The 18,142-nt window shown below is 42.3% G+C and overlaps 1 protein-coding gene across 1 annotated transcript in view; it reads right to left on the bottom strand.

Annotated features, from left to right (window-relative positions):
- LOC118491431 overlaps nucleotides 1-17,892 on the bottom strand; it is a 132,419-nt gene extending 114,527 nt beyond the window's left edge. The window contains exons 1-4 of the mRNA XM_035989220.1: nucleotides 17,272-17,892; nucleotides 15,824-16,242; nucleotides 14,940-15,688; nucleotides 4,919-5,629 (exon numbers count right to left, since the gene is read on the bottom strand). Of these exons, the coding sequence (XP_035845113.1) occupies nucleotides 4,919-5,629; nucleotides 14,940-15,688; nucleotides 15,824-16,242; nucleotides 17,272-17,892 (2,500 nt within the window). The remainder of the gene's footprint in view (nucleotides 1-4,918; nucleotides 5,630-14,939; nucleotides 15,689-15,823; nucleotides 16,243-17,271) is intronic.
- Between the last annotated feature and the right edge of the window lie 250 nt (nucleotides 17,893-18,142).

Genomic DNA, 18,142 nt, shown 5'->3' with positions numbered 1-18,142 from the left:
TCTACACACTACTAACACAACTACTAACACTATAAGACCGGGTTAAGTCGGGTAAAATTTTGGGAAACTAGCTAAGGGGTAACAAATGATCGGCTTTTAGGCACAAAATGGGCAACTAAATGTCCAAACCCCCGCCCCTCTCGCAACCATGCTCATATATATAATTAATGAGGTCCAACCCCCCAAATCCCACACACGCACTCACCTAGACGAGGCATCCTAGAAGTCCCCTATCATCTTCAAAAGCATGTTGACTCTAAGATTTAACAAGTATTCACACACAAGTTCTATTAACACACAACACACATCGCCACTCAAACAATGAAATATCAATAACAATCATGCGTGGCTCAATTCTCACCAAGAAAAGATTAGAAATGGGTGTCGGTGTGTCAAATGGAACAATATCAAGTTTTCAAATTTTTACACTTTCGCTTGGATTTGCAAAAAATTTTGAATTTCTCAAAAATTTCCCCCATCCCCACACTTGGGATACATTGTCCCAATGTATGGTTTTGAGGGAAAGATCGCTTTCAACGAGAACATCCCCAATTGCTTATATTCTCAAACCCATTTTTTTTAAAGACACCACCAACGCTCACAACCCAACAACGTATTAACACAAACACCACCCAACCTCCCAACCGCAACATAAACATAAACACATAAACATATATACAAAAATGTACAAAGGAGCGAAATACGACCTGGCTAGTAATACTTCGGCTGTGGGGGCCCAAAGATGGATGTCATCACATCCGTCCATTCACCAAAACCAAATGCTCCACCGCTACTACTGCTTCCTTGATCACTGCTTGGATTTGCTTGTTGATAACTCATAGCATGCGGGTCCACCCATTGAGAGTGGTGCAATGGTGGGGTGGGGTATGACACACTACCATCATATGGTGGAAGTGTGGTGTAGTCCACAACGGGTGGATCTCCCACAACTGGTTGCCCCGCGTGCCATTGATCATGCATGCGCCTTTGTCGATCATCCAAGTAACGGTTATTTATTTCTTCTTCATGGGCATATCTATGAGCACGGTTCCATTGCTCATTCCTATCATAGCTTCTTTTGATAGCCCTTTCCGCACTAGCACCCAAAAAAGTTTGTTGATCAAATAACACTTGGTTTGGTTCACTCCAATCGCCGAATGTGGGTGGCCGCCTTTGTTGAATGATTTGACCCATATCCCCCGAGTGGGCCCAATACGGGTCATAAGCTTGTTGTGCATAGTCAAATGCACTCCCCACATAACCAGATTGTACACCGGCTCCTTGAACCCCCGCTTGACCAACACCTCTTACTTGAGCATCTACCGTGAATGTGTCTTCACGGTAATCATCATCCCCACTTACTTCATCATCCGTTGATTCGGGTTCCTCTTCCTCCCCTGGTCGTAATGGTCTTGCATCTACTTTTAAAGCTCTCCACCTTCTACCATCCATTTTCAACTTATGAAACCTATCTGATTCGGTGTATGTCCAATCCGACCCAAGATTCTTAAGGTCGAATGGTCTAAACCTCTTGTACGAACCTCTTTCATCTCCTTTGATTGCCCCGTACTTCTTGAGTAATGCCGTAATCAACCAGCAATGGGGTATAATCTTCCTTTCCCCACTATTCTTGCTTAACCAAATGTTGTTTAGTACCAAAAATCGGAAAGGAACCTTGGGTGACCCATTCATCAACATATACAATATTGGCACTTCTTGAAACCGCACCTCCATCTTGTCACCCCGCCTTGGCATGACATTGTACATGCACAACGTCAATAACAACTTCGCTTCCATTCTTAAATTTCTTCTATATAACTTCCCATGTGTTGTGCCCGGAAGGAAGAGGTAATCAAGCATAGCTTGCCATTGTTCATGTTTCGCGGGCTCATGATAAAGATCCCTAAGACTCGGGTAGATATATTCATTGGCCGGCCCATCATCAAACTTTGCTATCCGGCGCAAAGAATCAAACGACATCTCTACCTTCACACCATTACACTTCCCAACTAACCGCATCTTGTTCGGAGCCTTGAATGGGGGACATTCAAGTGATGCCACCCACTCTTAAATCTGTGCGTCGTACATTTTCTTCTTTTCACCATCATAACATTTTGTGGCCGCTCCCCAACCCAACGCGTTAAACTTGGCTATGATCCCAAACGGGGCAAAATCAGCCTCCCGGATTTCTTTTTCACAAATAAATGCTTCTCCCCTTTGTTTTAACTTGTTCATTTGTTCGTGAAAAAGATCCTCTCTCCATTCCGCGGGTTGGTCTAACAATGAACCGGATGTCCAATCCGGCTTTGGCCCCCTTGGCGGTGCATCCTCCTCCGAATCCGGGTCACCAACCCGAGCCAATCTCCTCCTTTTTTGTTGTGCCGCATCCTCTTGGGAAGAACTTGCAATTCCCTTTCCTTTCCTAGACGCCATACCTTGATATTGTAGAAGATGAGAATCACTAAAGCTTGAAGTTCACACAAAAACCCACAAAAAGACCCAAAATTTCAGCACCTAGGGCTTGATATTCGGACCAGAAAATGTGATTTTCTTCCAAAAATTTACCCACAATCGGAATGCTTGTGCAATTTTAGTCACAAACGACCCAAAAATCACTGAAATCGGGCTTGATTTGAGAGATTTATGAAAGTATGAAGGTTAGGGTTCTTAGGGTTCTAGAGGTAGAAGTGAAGAAGAAGAAGAAGAAAAGGTGTGGTTGGGGATTAATGGAAGAAAAGGTGTGGTTGGGGTTTTTTAGGTAATTGTTTTATTATTAGTAATAAATTTTCGGATTTTATAATATTTTTTTTTATATACCTGAACCGACGACAAACCAGACAAAAAAAAAATCTTCTCGGCGCCGTACGCTACGGCACCATGCCGTAGCTTACGGTGATCACTGGGCCAATTTTTTTCCATCGTAAAACAGGGGCCAGCTGCCGTATGGCTTCAAATGTTGAATGGTCGCCGTAAGCTACGGCCCCCCACCGTAGCTTACGGCGAGTACTGGGCTTAGGGGGGCCGACTTTTTTTTTTCTTGAAAACTTTGTGTGTGTTTTTTTTTTATAATTTTAAGAAAAACTTAAAATATTACCCTACCCCCCGTTAAAAACCCGTGTTGTCCTCATCACTATGTTCGAGAAATTCATAAGAACTTCCCCACACTTGTTTCAAACACCGGTTTAAACGAGACTTATTCTAAACGCAATAAACTACACTAAATATTTACAAATTACAAACCTGGGCCTCTTTCACATTTCCTCATCATCCACTGGGCGTAAAATGTAGCCCACTTTATCTAGCTCAAGATTGTTGATATCATTCCCTTCCAAGTACGGTTTGAGGCGATGCCCGTTAACCGTTTGTTGCTTGTTTGTTCGTTCGTCTTGAATATCAACATCTCCGAACCTTCCCACTCTTCGGACAATGTAAGGACCCATCCACTTGCTTTTTAGTTTCCCCGCAAACAATTTCAACCTTGAATTATACAGCCACACCTTCTGACCCACTTCAAAGTTCTTTTTCTTTATCTTCGCATCATGAACTTTTTTAAGTTTGTCTTTGTACGCGGATGCACACTCATAGGCTTGGTCCCTTATTTCCTCTATTTCATTCAATTGAAGCTTTCTCGCCCGACCCGCTTCATCGTAGTTTGCGTTTACCGTTTTAATTGCCCAATATGCCCGGTGTGCCAACTCCATAGGCAAATGACATCCTTTCCCATAAACCATCCGATAAGGAGTGGTATCAAGTGGAGTTTTGTAAGCCGTTCGATAGGCCCACAACGCATCGTCAAGCTTGCTTGACCAATCCTTCCGATCCGTTCTCACCGTCTTCATTAAAATCTCTTTAATTTGCCGGTTAGATACCTCCACTTGACCACTCGTTTGCGGGTGGTAGGGTGTGGCAATGCGGTGGTTCACATTGTATCTCTTTAGCAACTTCGCAAAATTGAAATTCTTGAAATGCGACCCGCCATCACTTATTATCACCCTAGGCACACCAAAACGAGCAAAAATATTAGATTGCACAAACTTACATACAACGGAGTGATCATTGGTCCTCGTGGCAATAGCTTCAATCCATTTCGACACGTAATCGACTGCCACCAAAATGTATAAAAACCCATTTGAGTTTGGGAAAGGACCCATGAAGTCAATTCCCCAAACATCAAATACTTCTACTACCAAAATCGGGTGTAACGGCATTTCATCACGTTTCGAAATACTTCCCATTCTTTGACAATTGATGCAATTCCGGGCATATTCACAAGAATCTTTGAAAATCGTAGGCCAATAAAACCCACTAGATAACACCCGGTACCCCGTCTTGTTCCCACTAAAATGCCCACCACACGCCGATGAATGAGCATGAATCAAGATCTCTAAAACTTCCGTTTCGGGAACACATCTTCGTATCATTTGATCGGCCCCGATTTTAAACAAGTCGGGTTCATCCCATATATATTGCTTCACTTGGCTAAGAAATTGTTGTCGTCTCTTTCTAGTCCAATGACTTGGAATTGCACCCTTAGCCAAATAATTAACGTAATGGGCATACCAAGGTGCAACGTAAGTGGAGACGACCAACAAGTCTTCATCGGGGAACCGTTCATTGATTTCACTTGGGTCATCAACACCTTCTAACGGGATTCGGGACAAATGATCCGCAACAACATTTTCACACCCTTTTTTGTCCCGAATCTCAAGATCGAATTCTTGAAGTAAAAGCACCCAACGAATCAATCGGGGCTTTGCATCTTTTTTCTCCATCAAGTATCGAACCGCGCTATGATCCGAATATACTATCATCTTGCTTCCCCAAATATAAGATCGAAACTTGTCCAAGGCATACACCACCGCTAATAATTCTTTCTCGGTTGTGGTGTAGTTGAGTTGTGCCTCGGACAATGTTTTGCTTGCATAGTATATCACCACCGGCTTCTTATCGACCCTTTGCCCCAAAACCGCTCCAATAGTCGTATCAATAGCATCACACATAATCTCGAACGGCTTTGACCAATCCGGTGGTTGCAAGATGGGAGCCTTCACCAACTGTTCCTTCAACACATGAAACGCTTGCAAACATTCATCAGTAAAATCAAATGGAACATCTTTTAATAATAAGTTACATAAAGGTTTTGTGATTACACTAAAGCCTTTAATAAACCTTCGGTAAAACCCCGCATGTCCCAAAAAAGATCTCACCCCCTTAACATTCTTTGGTGGGGGTAAAGATGAAATTACCCGAATCTTTGCCTTGTCTACCTCCATCCCCCGGTCCGAAATGACATGCCCCAAAACAATACCCTCTTGAACCATAAAATGGCTCTTTTCCCAACTTAGTACCAAGTTTGTCTCAACACACCTTTTTAAAACTTTTTCTAATTCATTGAGACAAGAGTCAAAACTTGGACCAAAAATGGAAAAATCGTCCATAAACACTTCAAGAGACTCCCCGACCATGTCCGAAAATATACTCATCATACATCTTTGGAACGTGGCGGGGGCGTTACATAATCCAAATGGCATTCGCCGAAACGCAAATGTACCATATGGACATGTAAACGTGGTTTTGTGTTGGTCGTCCGGGTGAATAGCAATTTGGTTATATCCCGAATACCCATCCAAAAAGCAATAATATTTTTGACCGGAAAGTTTTTCAATTATTTGGTCAATGAAGGGTAACGGGAAATGGTCTTTTGAGGTAGCCGCGTTTAATTTTCGATAATCAATACACACTCGCCACCCGGTTACCGGGCGGGTGGCGATTTGCTCACCTTGTTCATCTTTCACTACTTGGATGCCGGATTTTTTAGGCACTACCTGCGTTGGACTTACCCATGCACTATCCGAAATGGGATAAATGATCCCCGCATCCAACCACTTGATAACCTCTTTCTTCACCACCTCTCTCAAATTCGGATTTAATCTTCTTTGTGTTTCACGGGTCGGTTTTGCGTCCTCACTTGTAATAATCTTGTGCATCACAATGGATGGACTAATGCCTTTTAAATCGGCTATCGTCCACCCAATCGCCGCCTTATGAGCCTTCAACACCCGCATCAATTCTTCTTCTTGAGCTACCTCCAAGTTGGAAGCAATGATTACCGGTAAGGTATCATTCTCCCCCAAAAATGCATACTTTAGGTGCTTTGGTAGCTCCTTCAACTCCACACTTGGTGGACTTTCCAAAGAAGGCTTGGTGCCCGAATCGATTTCTACCGGTAATGTATCCGTTTGGTAAGTCCATGGTGGACTTCCTTCCTTCACCGCAAGAGCTTCTTGTTCTTTCTCTTCTACCTCTAACTCACATGTGTGAACCTGCAACGACATATCACAAACACAAGAACCCAAAATTTCTTCTTCGAACTCCTTCGGGTCGTACCCATCTATAAAATCTGCTAAGAAACACTCATCACCATACACATTAGTACCGTTAGTAAAAACATTCAACCTCATTTTTCTATTATCGAATGTCATGTCAACTGTGCCATAACGACAATCAATAATAGCATGTGCGGTGTTCAAAAATGGCCGACCCAAAATAACATTTTGTTGTTGAATTGGGTCCGCGGATGAGTAATCTAACACAAGGAAATCAACGGGATAATAAAATTCATCAACTTTAACTATAACATCCCGTACGATACCCCGGGGGAGCTTATGAGACAAGTCGGCTAATACGACCGTTGTTTCGACCCGCTTCAATGGACCAAAGTCGTATTGGTCATATAACCCCCCCGGTAGGATACTTACCCTGGCTCCAAGATCCAATAATGCCCTTGTGGTTTGAAAATTTCCAACTTGAATATTTATTAAGGGCGTTCCCGGATCTTGTAACTTAGGAGGAAGGTCTCCTTTCAATACCGCACTTACCCGCTCCGTCAAATCTACCAATTTAGGCACTTTTTGTTGCCTCTTTTGAGTACACAATTCCTTTAGAAACTTGGCATAAGCAGGTACCTGTTTAATAGCTTCAAGTAGAGGAAGATTAATTTTAACTTGTTTGAAAACCTCCCACATTTCCTCTTTTTGAGGGCCCCGTTTTGAAATAAAATTTTTTCTACCCGGGTCTAACAAAGCCGAAGGAAACGGTACTTCACTAGACCCCTCACCCTCATTTACTTTTTCTTTTCCTTTAATAATTTCGGGTTTTTCAACATTGGGTTTTTTAGAATAAACAATGGGTGGTTCATTTTCTTCCTCACTTTCTTGACCCGTTATATCCTCAACCACCCCATCAACCAAATCCGGTGAAGGATTGGTTTTATACTCTTTCCCACTTCTCAAAACACTCACATGATGAATATTAACATTGTTACCTCTTGACGTACCATGGGATGGATTTACCTTAGTGTCGCTTGGTAATTGACCTTTACTCTTCTTCAATTCGGACACTTCGGTTGCAAGTTGACCCATTTGAGTGGTCAAAGTTTGGATTGCTTTGTCTCGCGCCTCATCCTTTTGTATGCGAGCATCATCCATTTGGTTCCTCTTTTGCATTTCCGCTTGCATACTCTTCAACATTTCCATCATTTCATTACCACCCGAAGACCCCCCTTGCTCTTGACCCGTTCGATATTGCCTTTGGTATCCTTGGTTGTTCCCACCTTGATATCCACTTTGATTATTATAAGGTTGGCGCGAACCATAGTTCCCTTGGCTACCTTGAAAGTTCGGGTTTGATTGATTCGAAGGGTTCCCATAACGAAAATTCGGGTGATTTCTTAACCCGGGGTGATAAGTGTTAGAATTCATATTAAAGTTTCTACCACCCCCTCCTTGACCTTGAACGGCATGAACTTCTTCAAATTGCCCTTCCACCATTCCTTGACAATTTTCCGCCGCATGACCTATTTCATTACACAATGCACAAACGTCATAAATTTGATTAGATGTTTGTATATTACCGTCATCAACCGCATGCACTTGTGTTCGAGTAACGGCCGGTCGTGCTCTCCTTGACGCTTGAGCCTTCCTTTTCGAGGTGATTGCCATTTGCTCCAAAAATTCCCAATCCTCATGCTCGTAGTTTGTGCCAAAAGTTCCATTTGTGATGGACATCAAATCTCGTGCATCTTCGGCACACAAACCCTCATGGAAAGCATTCATCAATTCCCAAAGCTCAATTCCATGATGTGGACAATTTTTTATCATCATGTTCAACCGGTCGAACGCTTCATGAAACATCTCTCCTTGTTGTTGTTGAAAACTTCTCAACCCTTTTCTCGCATCATTGGTCTTTTGGGCGGTGTAGAATTCATCTAAAAATGTTTGTTGCATTTCCGCCCATGTATAGATAGATGCCGAAGGCAAAGTGTAAAACCACTTCTTTGCCTTATCTTCCAAAGAGAATTGAAATAATACCAACTTCACATCATCGGCCGAAAATCCTTGACTCCCAAAAGTGTTGCAAATTGAGTCATAAGCCTTTAAATGAAAATAAGGCTCTTCCGTTGCTTGACCCTTGTATTTTGGCAAACTTTGTAAAGAATTTGTTCTTACTTCAAAAGTTCTCCCTTGGTTGTTATGAGGAATAACCACCGGTGAAGGATTGTGAGTAATCACCGGTCTAAAATGCGCTTCAATTCCCCTTGCATTTTCCCTACGATGCCTCCTTGGCACACCAAATCGACCCCTTGGACGAACTTGACCCATTGGTCTTTGCATAGGCCCTTGTGGTGCAATTGGTTGTTGAAATTGTTGTTGTGGCACCGGTGGATGTTGAATTGGTCTTGGGAATTGTGGTTGCACATGTTGTGGTCGAACTTGTTGTAAAGGAACCGGACGTTGCAATTGCGGCCCTTGTGTCCTTGGCCTAATATGTTGAGGTATGAGTTGTTGTTGTTGCACCCCACCAACATTTGGAATCACTTGCACTTGGCCTTGCATATAACCGTACTCCCCTTGCTCTCCATCACCCCCAATAACATACCCATCTTCATCATAACCTTCAAATTCCTCATAACCTTCATCGTACCCATCTCCTTGAATTCCCGATGATTGCCCAAATGGAAGAGTCGAATATTGAAAACCCGACTGTGTCGATGGTCTAAATGATGTAGCATGGACAATGGTTGAACTTGGTGCTATGGTATGGCTTGCATATGATGGACCCGCACCTGGAAAGAAATGGGATAATGGTGGTATGGTGGTAGAAGGATTAAAGGTAACAGTTGGTTCTTCTTGGGTAGTAATGGGTTGTGTGGTGTTGGTTGATGTAACATTTTGGATTATGGTGGGTTCGGTAGTATTTGGTGGAATAGTTGTATTTGGTGAAGGTTGAGTGGATGATGGTGTAAAGGGTGGAAAAGTTCACCCGTAGTGGGTGGTGGTGGATCTCTCTCCATGTATCGAAGTGGTGTAATTGGTGTTGTTGGTGAACTACTGATTGTGTTCTCTCGTAACAAAATTCTGTTTGCTCGCAAAGTTCGCTCGATTTCCGGATCAAACACTAGTGGTGAAAGCTTGTGAGAGCTTCTAGTACGCATGCACCTGTAAATACCTGCACACTAAACACACCGCGCGTAAACCAGAAAAATAACAAACTCAAAGCAAAAAACAAAAATAACACACGTTGCGCACTACTCCCCGGCAACGGCGCCAAAATTTGACGTGATGTCGTGGTCACGCAAATTTAATCCCAAGAACAACTATGTAAATAGTGGCAAGTGGGTATCGAACACAGGGAGTTTGTGGAAAATGTGCTATTTGAATTACTTCTCTAAGTTAACTAAATTAAACTAATTGCAAGAAAAATAAAATTCACGAGTTGGTTTGATTTGTTTGGTTTTAAAAACTAAGATTAATTAACTAATTTGCAAGATGAAAATTTGAGGTGTAAACAATTGAGAGATAAACGACTATCTTGTGTATCCGGTTTGTTTCAACTTTTGTGTTAATCATTCAACTAGAAAGAACTACATAGACATAGTTCATGTATAAACAATTGCAGTGATGAAAGGGGACTAAGTACTCAGATTCCGAGAACGTGAGGTTATCACCCGATGATCAATCAACCCTTACCCAAACCTAACTATACCCATGATATCCCGATTGCCAACGGCACCAAGAACGTATGGTTTCTAATTAGTTCAAAATAAGAATCAACCTGTTACTAACAATCAATTACACACCATAACAATCAATTCAAATGAAAAAGGGATTGTTATTCTAGAAATGTAAATAAGAACACAAAAGTCTAACACAAACCTTCACCACAAGATAGTCATCAAAGTACCTAGCCACTCATGGCTTTAGTTAACATCATGACAAACTAGAAAGAAAACAATGTTCACAAGTTCCACCAACAAAGACAAGACAAGAATTTAGTAAAAAGATTGTTCCAAGATGATTCTAGTGAAAGATTATTCAAGAGATGATGTTCCAAAACCTTCAAGTCTCTAATTTAAGCTCCCAAATCGTGTTCCCCTCAGGTGTAACCGAAAAACCATGATTAAAACCCATAATATTCAATAAAAAAGCTTTTCAATGCGGGGGTTACGTTTTTTAGATCGATCGTCGCCGTAAGCTACGCCAGTTACCGTAGCTTACGGTGACCAGTGTCTTTCCGGGTCTTCACATAGCGCCGTACGCTACGGCGCCATGCCGTAGCTTACGGCGATCAACTTTCTTTTACGCCATTAGCTTCCTGTTTTACGGCGGTGATTTTTAGCATTTGTCAAGGTGCCGTAAGCTACGGCAACTGGCGTAGCTTACGGTGCTGAGTGATCTTTTGCTCTAATCTCCTTCATTTCCCTTGGTTCCCACGCATCTTGATCAAGCCAGCTTCTAGCATCCATTCAAGCTTCCTAAAACCCGCATTTTGTACACTTTAACACCTGCATCATCATCAACTTGTGATTACCTAATTCAAGCAAATAACCGGATAACATGTAGAATGTGCGTTATGTTAAGCCTTTTAAGGGTTGTCCTACGGACCACCCGTCACATTCCCACACTTACCCGTTGCTTGTCCCAAGCAACCACTTCAAAAACTATTTTTAACCATAAACGACCAATCGTGCAAACCAAACCAAAGTGCTGTCCTCTTACTAGCTTTTTATCATACCACAAAACACACCCCTCACAAAAACTCTCGGTGACAAGAAAAATTAGCAAATTATGCTAAACCACTCAATGCGTATATGTGTGTGTGTGCGACAATAAGCTTGTATGAAAATCAAGTTGCCTCCTAACCAATATCTAACATGCTCTTGAATCAAAGGAACTTACGGGTTGTAACGGGGCTAGGTGCAATGGTAGGAAAAGGAATATATATGTAGTAGCGAAGGACTTAACCCGGTCTTTTATTACACAATGAAATAAACAAACAAACAAACTTAAACTTATATACAAGACAACTCAACATTACTTTTTTTTTTCATTGCTTTTTTTTTCAAATATTCAACATAACACTATAACATATCTACACACTACTAACACAACTACTAACACTATAAGACCGGGTTAAGTCGGGTAAAATTTTGGGAAACTAGCTAAGGGGTAACAAATGATCGGCTTTTAGGCACAAAATGGGCAACTAAATGTCCAAACCCCCGCCCCTCTCGCAACCATGCTCATATATATAATTAATGAGGTCCAACCCCCCAAATCCCACACACGCACTCACCTAGACGAGGCATCCTAGAAGTCCCCTATCATCTTCAAAAGCATGTTGACTCTAAGATTTAACAAGTATTCACACACAAGTTCTATTAACACACAACACACATCGCCACTCAAACAATGAAATATCAATAACAATCATGCGTGGCTCAATTCTCACCAAGAAAAGATTAGAAATGGGTGTCGGTGTGTCAAATGGAACAATATCAAGTTTTCAAATTTTTACACTTTCGCTTGGATTTGCAAAAAATTTTGAATTTCTCAAAAATTTCCCCCATCCCCACACTTGGGATACATTGTCCCAATGTATGGTTTTGAGGGAAAGATCGCTTTCAACGAGAACATCCCCAATTGCTTATATTCTCAAACCCATTTTTTTTAAAGACACCACCAACGCTCACAACCCAACAACGTATTAACACAAACACCACCCAACCTCCCAACCGCAACATAAACATAAACACATAAACATATATACAAAAATGTACAAAGGAGCGAAATACGACCTGGCTAGTAATACTTCGGCTGTGGGGGCCCAAAGATGGATGTCATCACATCCGTCCATTCACCAAAACCAAATGCTCCACCGCTACTACTGCTTCCTTGATCACTGCTTGGATTTTCTTGTTGATAACTCATAGCATGCGGGTCCACCCATTGAGAGTGGTGCAATGGTGGGGTGGGGTATGACACACTACCATCATATGGTGGAAGTGTGGTGTAGTCCACAACGGGTGGATCTCCCACAACTGGTTGCCCCGCGTGCCATTGATCATGCATGCGCCTTTGTCGATCATCCAAGTAACGGTTATTTATTTCTTCTTCATGGGCATATCTATGAGCACGGTTCCATTGCTCATTCCTATCATAGCTTCTTTTGATAGCCCTTTCCGCACTAGCACCCAAAAAAGTTTGTTGATCAAATAACACTTGGTTTGGTTCACTCCAATCGCCGAATGTGGGTGGCCGCCTTTGTTGAATGATTTGACCCATATCCCCCGAGTGGGCCCAATACGGGTCATAAGCTTGTTGTGCATAGTCAAATGCACTCCCCACATAACCAGATTGTACACCGGCTCCTTGAACCCCCGATTGACCAACACCTCTTACTTGAGCATCTACCGTGAATGTGTCTTCGCGGTAATCATCATCCCCACTTACTTCATCATCCGTTGATTCGGGTTCCTCTTCCTCCCCTGGTCGTAACGGTCTTGCATCTACTTTTAAAGCTCTCCACCTTCTACCATCCGTTTTCAACTTATGAAACCTATCTGATTCGGTGTATGTCCAATCCGACCCAAGATTCTTAAGGTCGAATGGTCTAAACCTCTTGTACGAACCTCTTTTATCTCCTTTGATTGCCCCGTACTTCTTGAGTAATGCCGTAATCAACCAGCAATGGGGTATAATCTTCCTTTCCCCACTATTCTTGCTTAACCAAATGTTGTTTAGTACCAAAAATCGGAAAGGAACCTTGGGTGACCCATTCATCAACATATACAATATTGGCACTTCTTGAAACCGCACCTCCATCTTGTCACCCCGCCTTGGCATGACATTGTACATGCACAACGTCAATAACAACTTCGCTTCCATTCTTAAATTTCTTCTATATAACTTCCCATGTGTTGTGCCCGGAAGGAAGAGGTAATCAAGCATAGCTTGCCATTGTTCATGTTTCGCGGGCTCATGATAAAGATCCCTAAGACTCGGGTAGATATATTCATTGGCCGGCCCATCATCAAACTTTGCTATCCGGCGCAAAGAATCAAACGACATCTCTACCTTCACACCATTACACTTCCCAACTAACCGCATCTTGTTCGGAGCCTTGAATGGGGGACATTCAAGTGATGCCACCCACTCTTGAATCTGTGCGTCGTACATTTTCTTCTTTTCACCATCATAACATTTTGTGGCCGCTCCCCAACCCAACGCGTTAAACTTGGCTATGATCCCAAACGGGGCAAAATCAGCCTCCCGGATTTCTTTTTCACAAATAAATGCTTCTCCCCTTTGTTTTAACTTGTTCATTTGTTCGTGAAAAAGATCCTCTCTCCATTCCGCGGGTTGGTCTAACAATGAACCGGATGTCCAATCCGGCTTTGGCCCCCTTGGCGGTGCATCCTCCTCCGAATCCGGGTCACCAACCCGAGCCAATCTCCTCCTTTTTTGTTGTGCCGCATCCTCTTGGGAAGAACTTGCAATTCCCTTTCCTTTCCTAGACGCCATACCTTGATGTTGTAGAAGATGAGAATCACTAAAGCTTGAAGTTCACACAAAAACCCACAAAAAGACCCAAAATTTCAGCACCTAGGGCTTGATATTCGGACCAGAAAATGTGATTTTCTTCCAAAAATTTACCCACAATCGGAATGCTTGTGCAATTTTAGTCACAAACGACCCAAAAATCACTGAAATCGGGCTTGATTTGAGAGATTTATGAAAGTATGAAGGTTAGGGTTCTTAGGGTTCTAGAGGTAGAAGTGAAGAAGAAGAAGAAGAAGAAAAGGTGTGGTTGGGGATTAATGGAAGAAAAGGTGTGGTTGGGGTTTTTTAGGTAATTGTTTTATTATTAGTAATAAATTTTCGGATTTTATAATATTTTTTTTATATACCTGAACCGACGACAAACCAGACAAAAAAAAAATCTTCTCGGCGCCGTACGCTACGGCACCATGCCGTAGCTTACGGTGATCACTGGGCCAATTTTTTTCCATCGTAAAACAGGGGCCAGCTGCCGTATGGCTTCAAATGTTGAATGGTCGCCGTAAGCTACGGCCCCCCACCGTAGCTTACGGCGAGTACTGGGCTTAGGGGGGCCGACTTTTTTTTTTCTTGAAAACTTTGTGTGTGTTTTTTTTTTATAATTTTAAGAAAAACTTAAAATATTACCCTACCCCCCGTTAAAAACCCGTGTTGTCCTCATCACTATGTTCGAGAAATTCATAAGAACTTCCCCACACTTGTTTCAAACACCGGTTTAAACGAGACTTATTCTAAACGCAATAAACTACACTAAATATTTACAAATTCCAAACCTGGGCCTCTTTCACATTTCCTCATCATCCACTGGGCGTAAAATGTAGCCCACTTTATCTAGCTCAAGATTGTTGATATCATTCCCTTCCAAGTACGGTTTGAGGCGATGCCCGTTAACCGTTTGTTGCTTGTTTGTTCGTTCGTCTTGAATATCAACATCTCCGAACCTTCCCACTCTTCGGACAATGTAAGGACCCATCCACTTGCTTTTTAGTTTCCCCGCAAACAATTTCAACCTTGAATTATACAGCCACACCTTCTGACCCACTTCAAAGTTCTTTTTCTTTATCTTCGCATCATGAACTTTTTTAAGTTTGTCTTTGTACGCGGATGCACACTCATAGGCTTGGTCCCTTATTTCCTCTATTTCATTCAATTGAAGCTTTCTCGCCCGACCCGCTTCATCGTAGTTTGCGTTTACCGTTTTAATTGCCCAATATGCCCGGTGTGCCAACTCCATAGGCAAATGACATCCTTTCCCATAAACCATCCGATAAGGAGTGGTATCAAGTGGAGTTTTGTAAGCCGTTCGATAGGCCCACAACGCATCGTCAAGCTTGCTTGACCAATCCTTCCGATCCGTTCTCACCGTCTTCATTAAAATCTCTTTAATTTGCCGGTTAGATACCTCCACTTGACCACTCGTTTGCGGGTGGTAGGGTGTGGCAATGCGGTGGTTCACATTGTATCTCTTTAGCAACTTCGCAAAATTGAAATTCTTGAAATGCGACCCGCCATCACTTATTATCACCCTAGGCACACCAAAACGAGCAAAAATATTAGATTGCACAAACTTACATACAACGGAGTGATCATTGGTCCTCGTGGCAATAGCTTCAATCCATTTCGACACGTAATCGACTGCCACCAAAATGTATAAAAACCCATTTGAGTTTGGGAAAGGACCCATGAAGTCAATTCCCCAAACATCAAATACTTCTACTACCAAAATCGGGTGTAACGGCATTTCATCACGTTTCGAAATACTTCCCATTCTTTGACAATTGATGCAATTCCGGGCATATTCACAAGAATCTTTGAAAATCGTAGGCCAATAAAACCCACTAGATAACACCCGGTACCCCGTCTTGTTCCCACTAAAATGCCCACCACACGCCGATGAATGAGCATGAATCAAGATCTCTAAAACTTCCGTTTCGGGAACACATCTTCGTATCATTTGATCGGCCCCGATTTTAAACAAGTCGGGTTCATCCCATATATATTGCTTCACTTGGCTAAGAAATTGTTGTCGTCTCTTTCTAGTCCAATGACTTGGAATTGCACCCTTAGCCAAATAATTAACGTAATGGGCATACCAAGGTGCAACGTAAGTGGAGACGACCAACAAGTCTTCATCGGGGAACCGTTCATTGATTTCACTTGGGTCATCAACACCTTCTAACGGGATTCGGGACAAATGATCCGCAACAACATTTTCACACCCTTTTTTGTCCCGAATCTCAAGATCGAATTCTTGAAGTAAAAGCACCCAACGAATCAATCGGGGCTTTGCATCTTTTTTCTCCATCAAGTATCGAACCGCGCTATGATCCGAATATACTATCACCTTGCTTCCCCAAATATAAGATCGAAACTTGTCCAAGGCATACACCACCGCTAATAATTCTTTCTCGGTTGTGGTGTAGTTGAGTTGTGCCTCGGACAATGTTTTGCTTGCATAGTATATCACCACCGGCTTCTTATCGACCCTTTGCCCCAAAACCGCTCCAATAGTCGTATCAATAGCATCACACATAATCTCGAACGGCTTTGACCAATCCGGTGGTTGCAAGATGGGAGCCTTCACCAACTGTTCCTTCAACACATGAAACGCTTGCAAACATTCATCAGTAAAATCAAATGGAACATCTTTTAATAATAAGTTACATAAAGGTTTTGTGATTACACTAAAGCCTTTAATAAACCTTCGGTAAAACCCCGCATGTCCCAAAAAAGATCTCACCCCCTTAACATTCTTTGGTGGGGGTAAAGATGAAATTACCCGAATCTTTGCCTTGTCTACCTCCATCCCCCGGTCCGAAATGACATGCCCCAAAACAATACCCTCTTGAACCATAAAATGGCTCTTTTCCCAACTTAGTACCAAGTTTGTCTCAACACACCTTTTTAAAACTTTTTCTAATTCATTGAGACAAGAGTCAAAACTTGGACCAAAAATGGAAAAATCGTCCATAAACACTTCAAGAGACTCCCCGACCATGTCCGAAAATATACTCATCATACATCTTTGGAACGTGGCGGGGGCGTTACATAATCCAAATGGCATTCGCCGAAACGCAAATGTACCATATGGACATGTAAACGTGGTTTTGTGTTGGTCGTCCGGGTGAATAGCAATTTGGTTATATCCCGAATACCCATCCAAAAAGCAATAATATTTTTGACCGGAAAGTTTTTCAATTATTTGGTCAATGAAGGGTAACGGGAAATGGTCTTTTGAGGTAGCCGCGTTTAATTTTCGATAATCAATACACACTCGCCACCCGGTTACCGGGCGGGTGGCGATTTGCTCACCTTGTTCATCTTTCACTACTTGGATGCCGGATTTTTTAGGCACTACCTGCGTTGGACTTACCCATGCACTATCCGAAATGGGATAAATGATCCCCGCATCCAACCACTTGATAACCTCTTTCTTCACCACCTCTCTCAAATTCGGATTTAATCTTCTTTGTGTTTCACGGGTCGGTTTTGCGTCCTCACTTGTAATAATCTTGTGCATCACAATGGATGGACTAATGCCTTTTAAATCGGCTATCGTCCACCCAATCGCCGCCTTATGAGCCTTCAACACCCGCATCAATTCTTCTTCTTGAGCTACCTCCAAGTTGGAAGCAATGATTACCGGTAAGGTATCATTCTCCCCCAAAAATGCATACTTTAGGTGCTTTGGTAGCTCCTTCAACTCCACACTTGGTGGACTTTCCAAAGAAGGCTTGGTGCCCGAATCGATTTCTACCGGTAATGTATCCGTTTGGTAAGTCCATGGTGGACTTCCTTCCTTCACCGCAAGAGCTTCTTGTTCTTTCTCTTCTACCTCTAACTCACATGTGTGAACCTGCAACGACATATCACAAACACAAGAACCCAAAATTTCTTCTTCGAACTCCTTCGGGTCGTACCCATCTATAAAATCTGCTAAGAAACACTCATCACCATACACATTAGTACCGTTAGTAAAAACATTCAACCTCATTTTTCTATTACCGAATGTCATGTCAACTGTGCCATAACGACAATCAATAATAGCATGTGCGGTGTTCAAAAATGGCCGACCCAAAATAACATTTTGTTGTTGAATTGGGTCCGCGGATGAGTAATCTAACACAAGGAAATCAACGGGATAATAAAATTCATCAACTTTAACTATAACATCCCGTACGATACCCCGGGGGAGCTTATGAGACAAGTCGGCTAATACGACCGTTGTTTCGACCCGCTTCAAT

The sequence above is a fragment of the Helianthus annuus genome, chromosome 4, assembly GCF_002127325.2.
Source record: "Helianthus annuus cultivar XRQ/B chromosome 4, HanXRQr2.0-SUNRISE, whole genome shotgun sequence".
In the NCBI taxonomy this organism is placed as follows: domain Eukaryota; kingdom Viridiplantae; phylum Streptophyta; class Magnoliopsida; order Asterales; family Asteraceae; genus Helianthus; species Helianthus annuus.
This window is presented reverse-complemented; position numbering and strand designations above follow the sequence as displayed.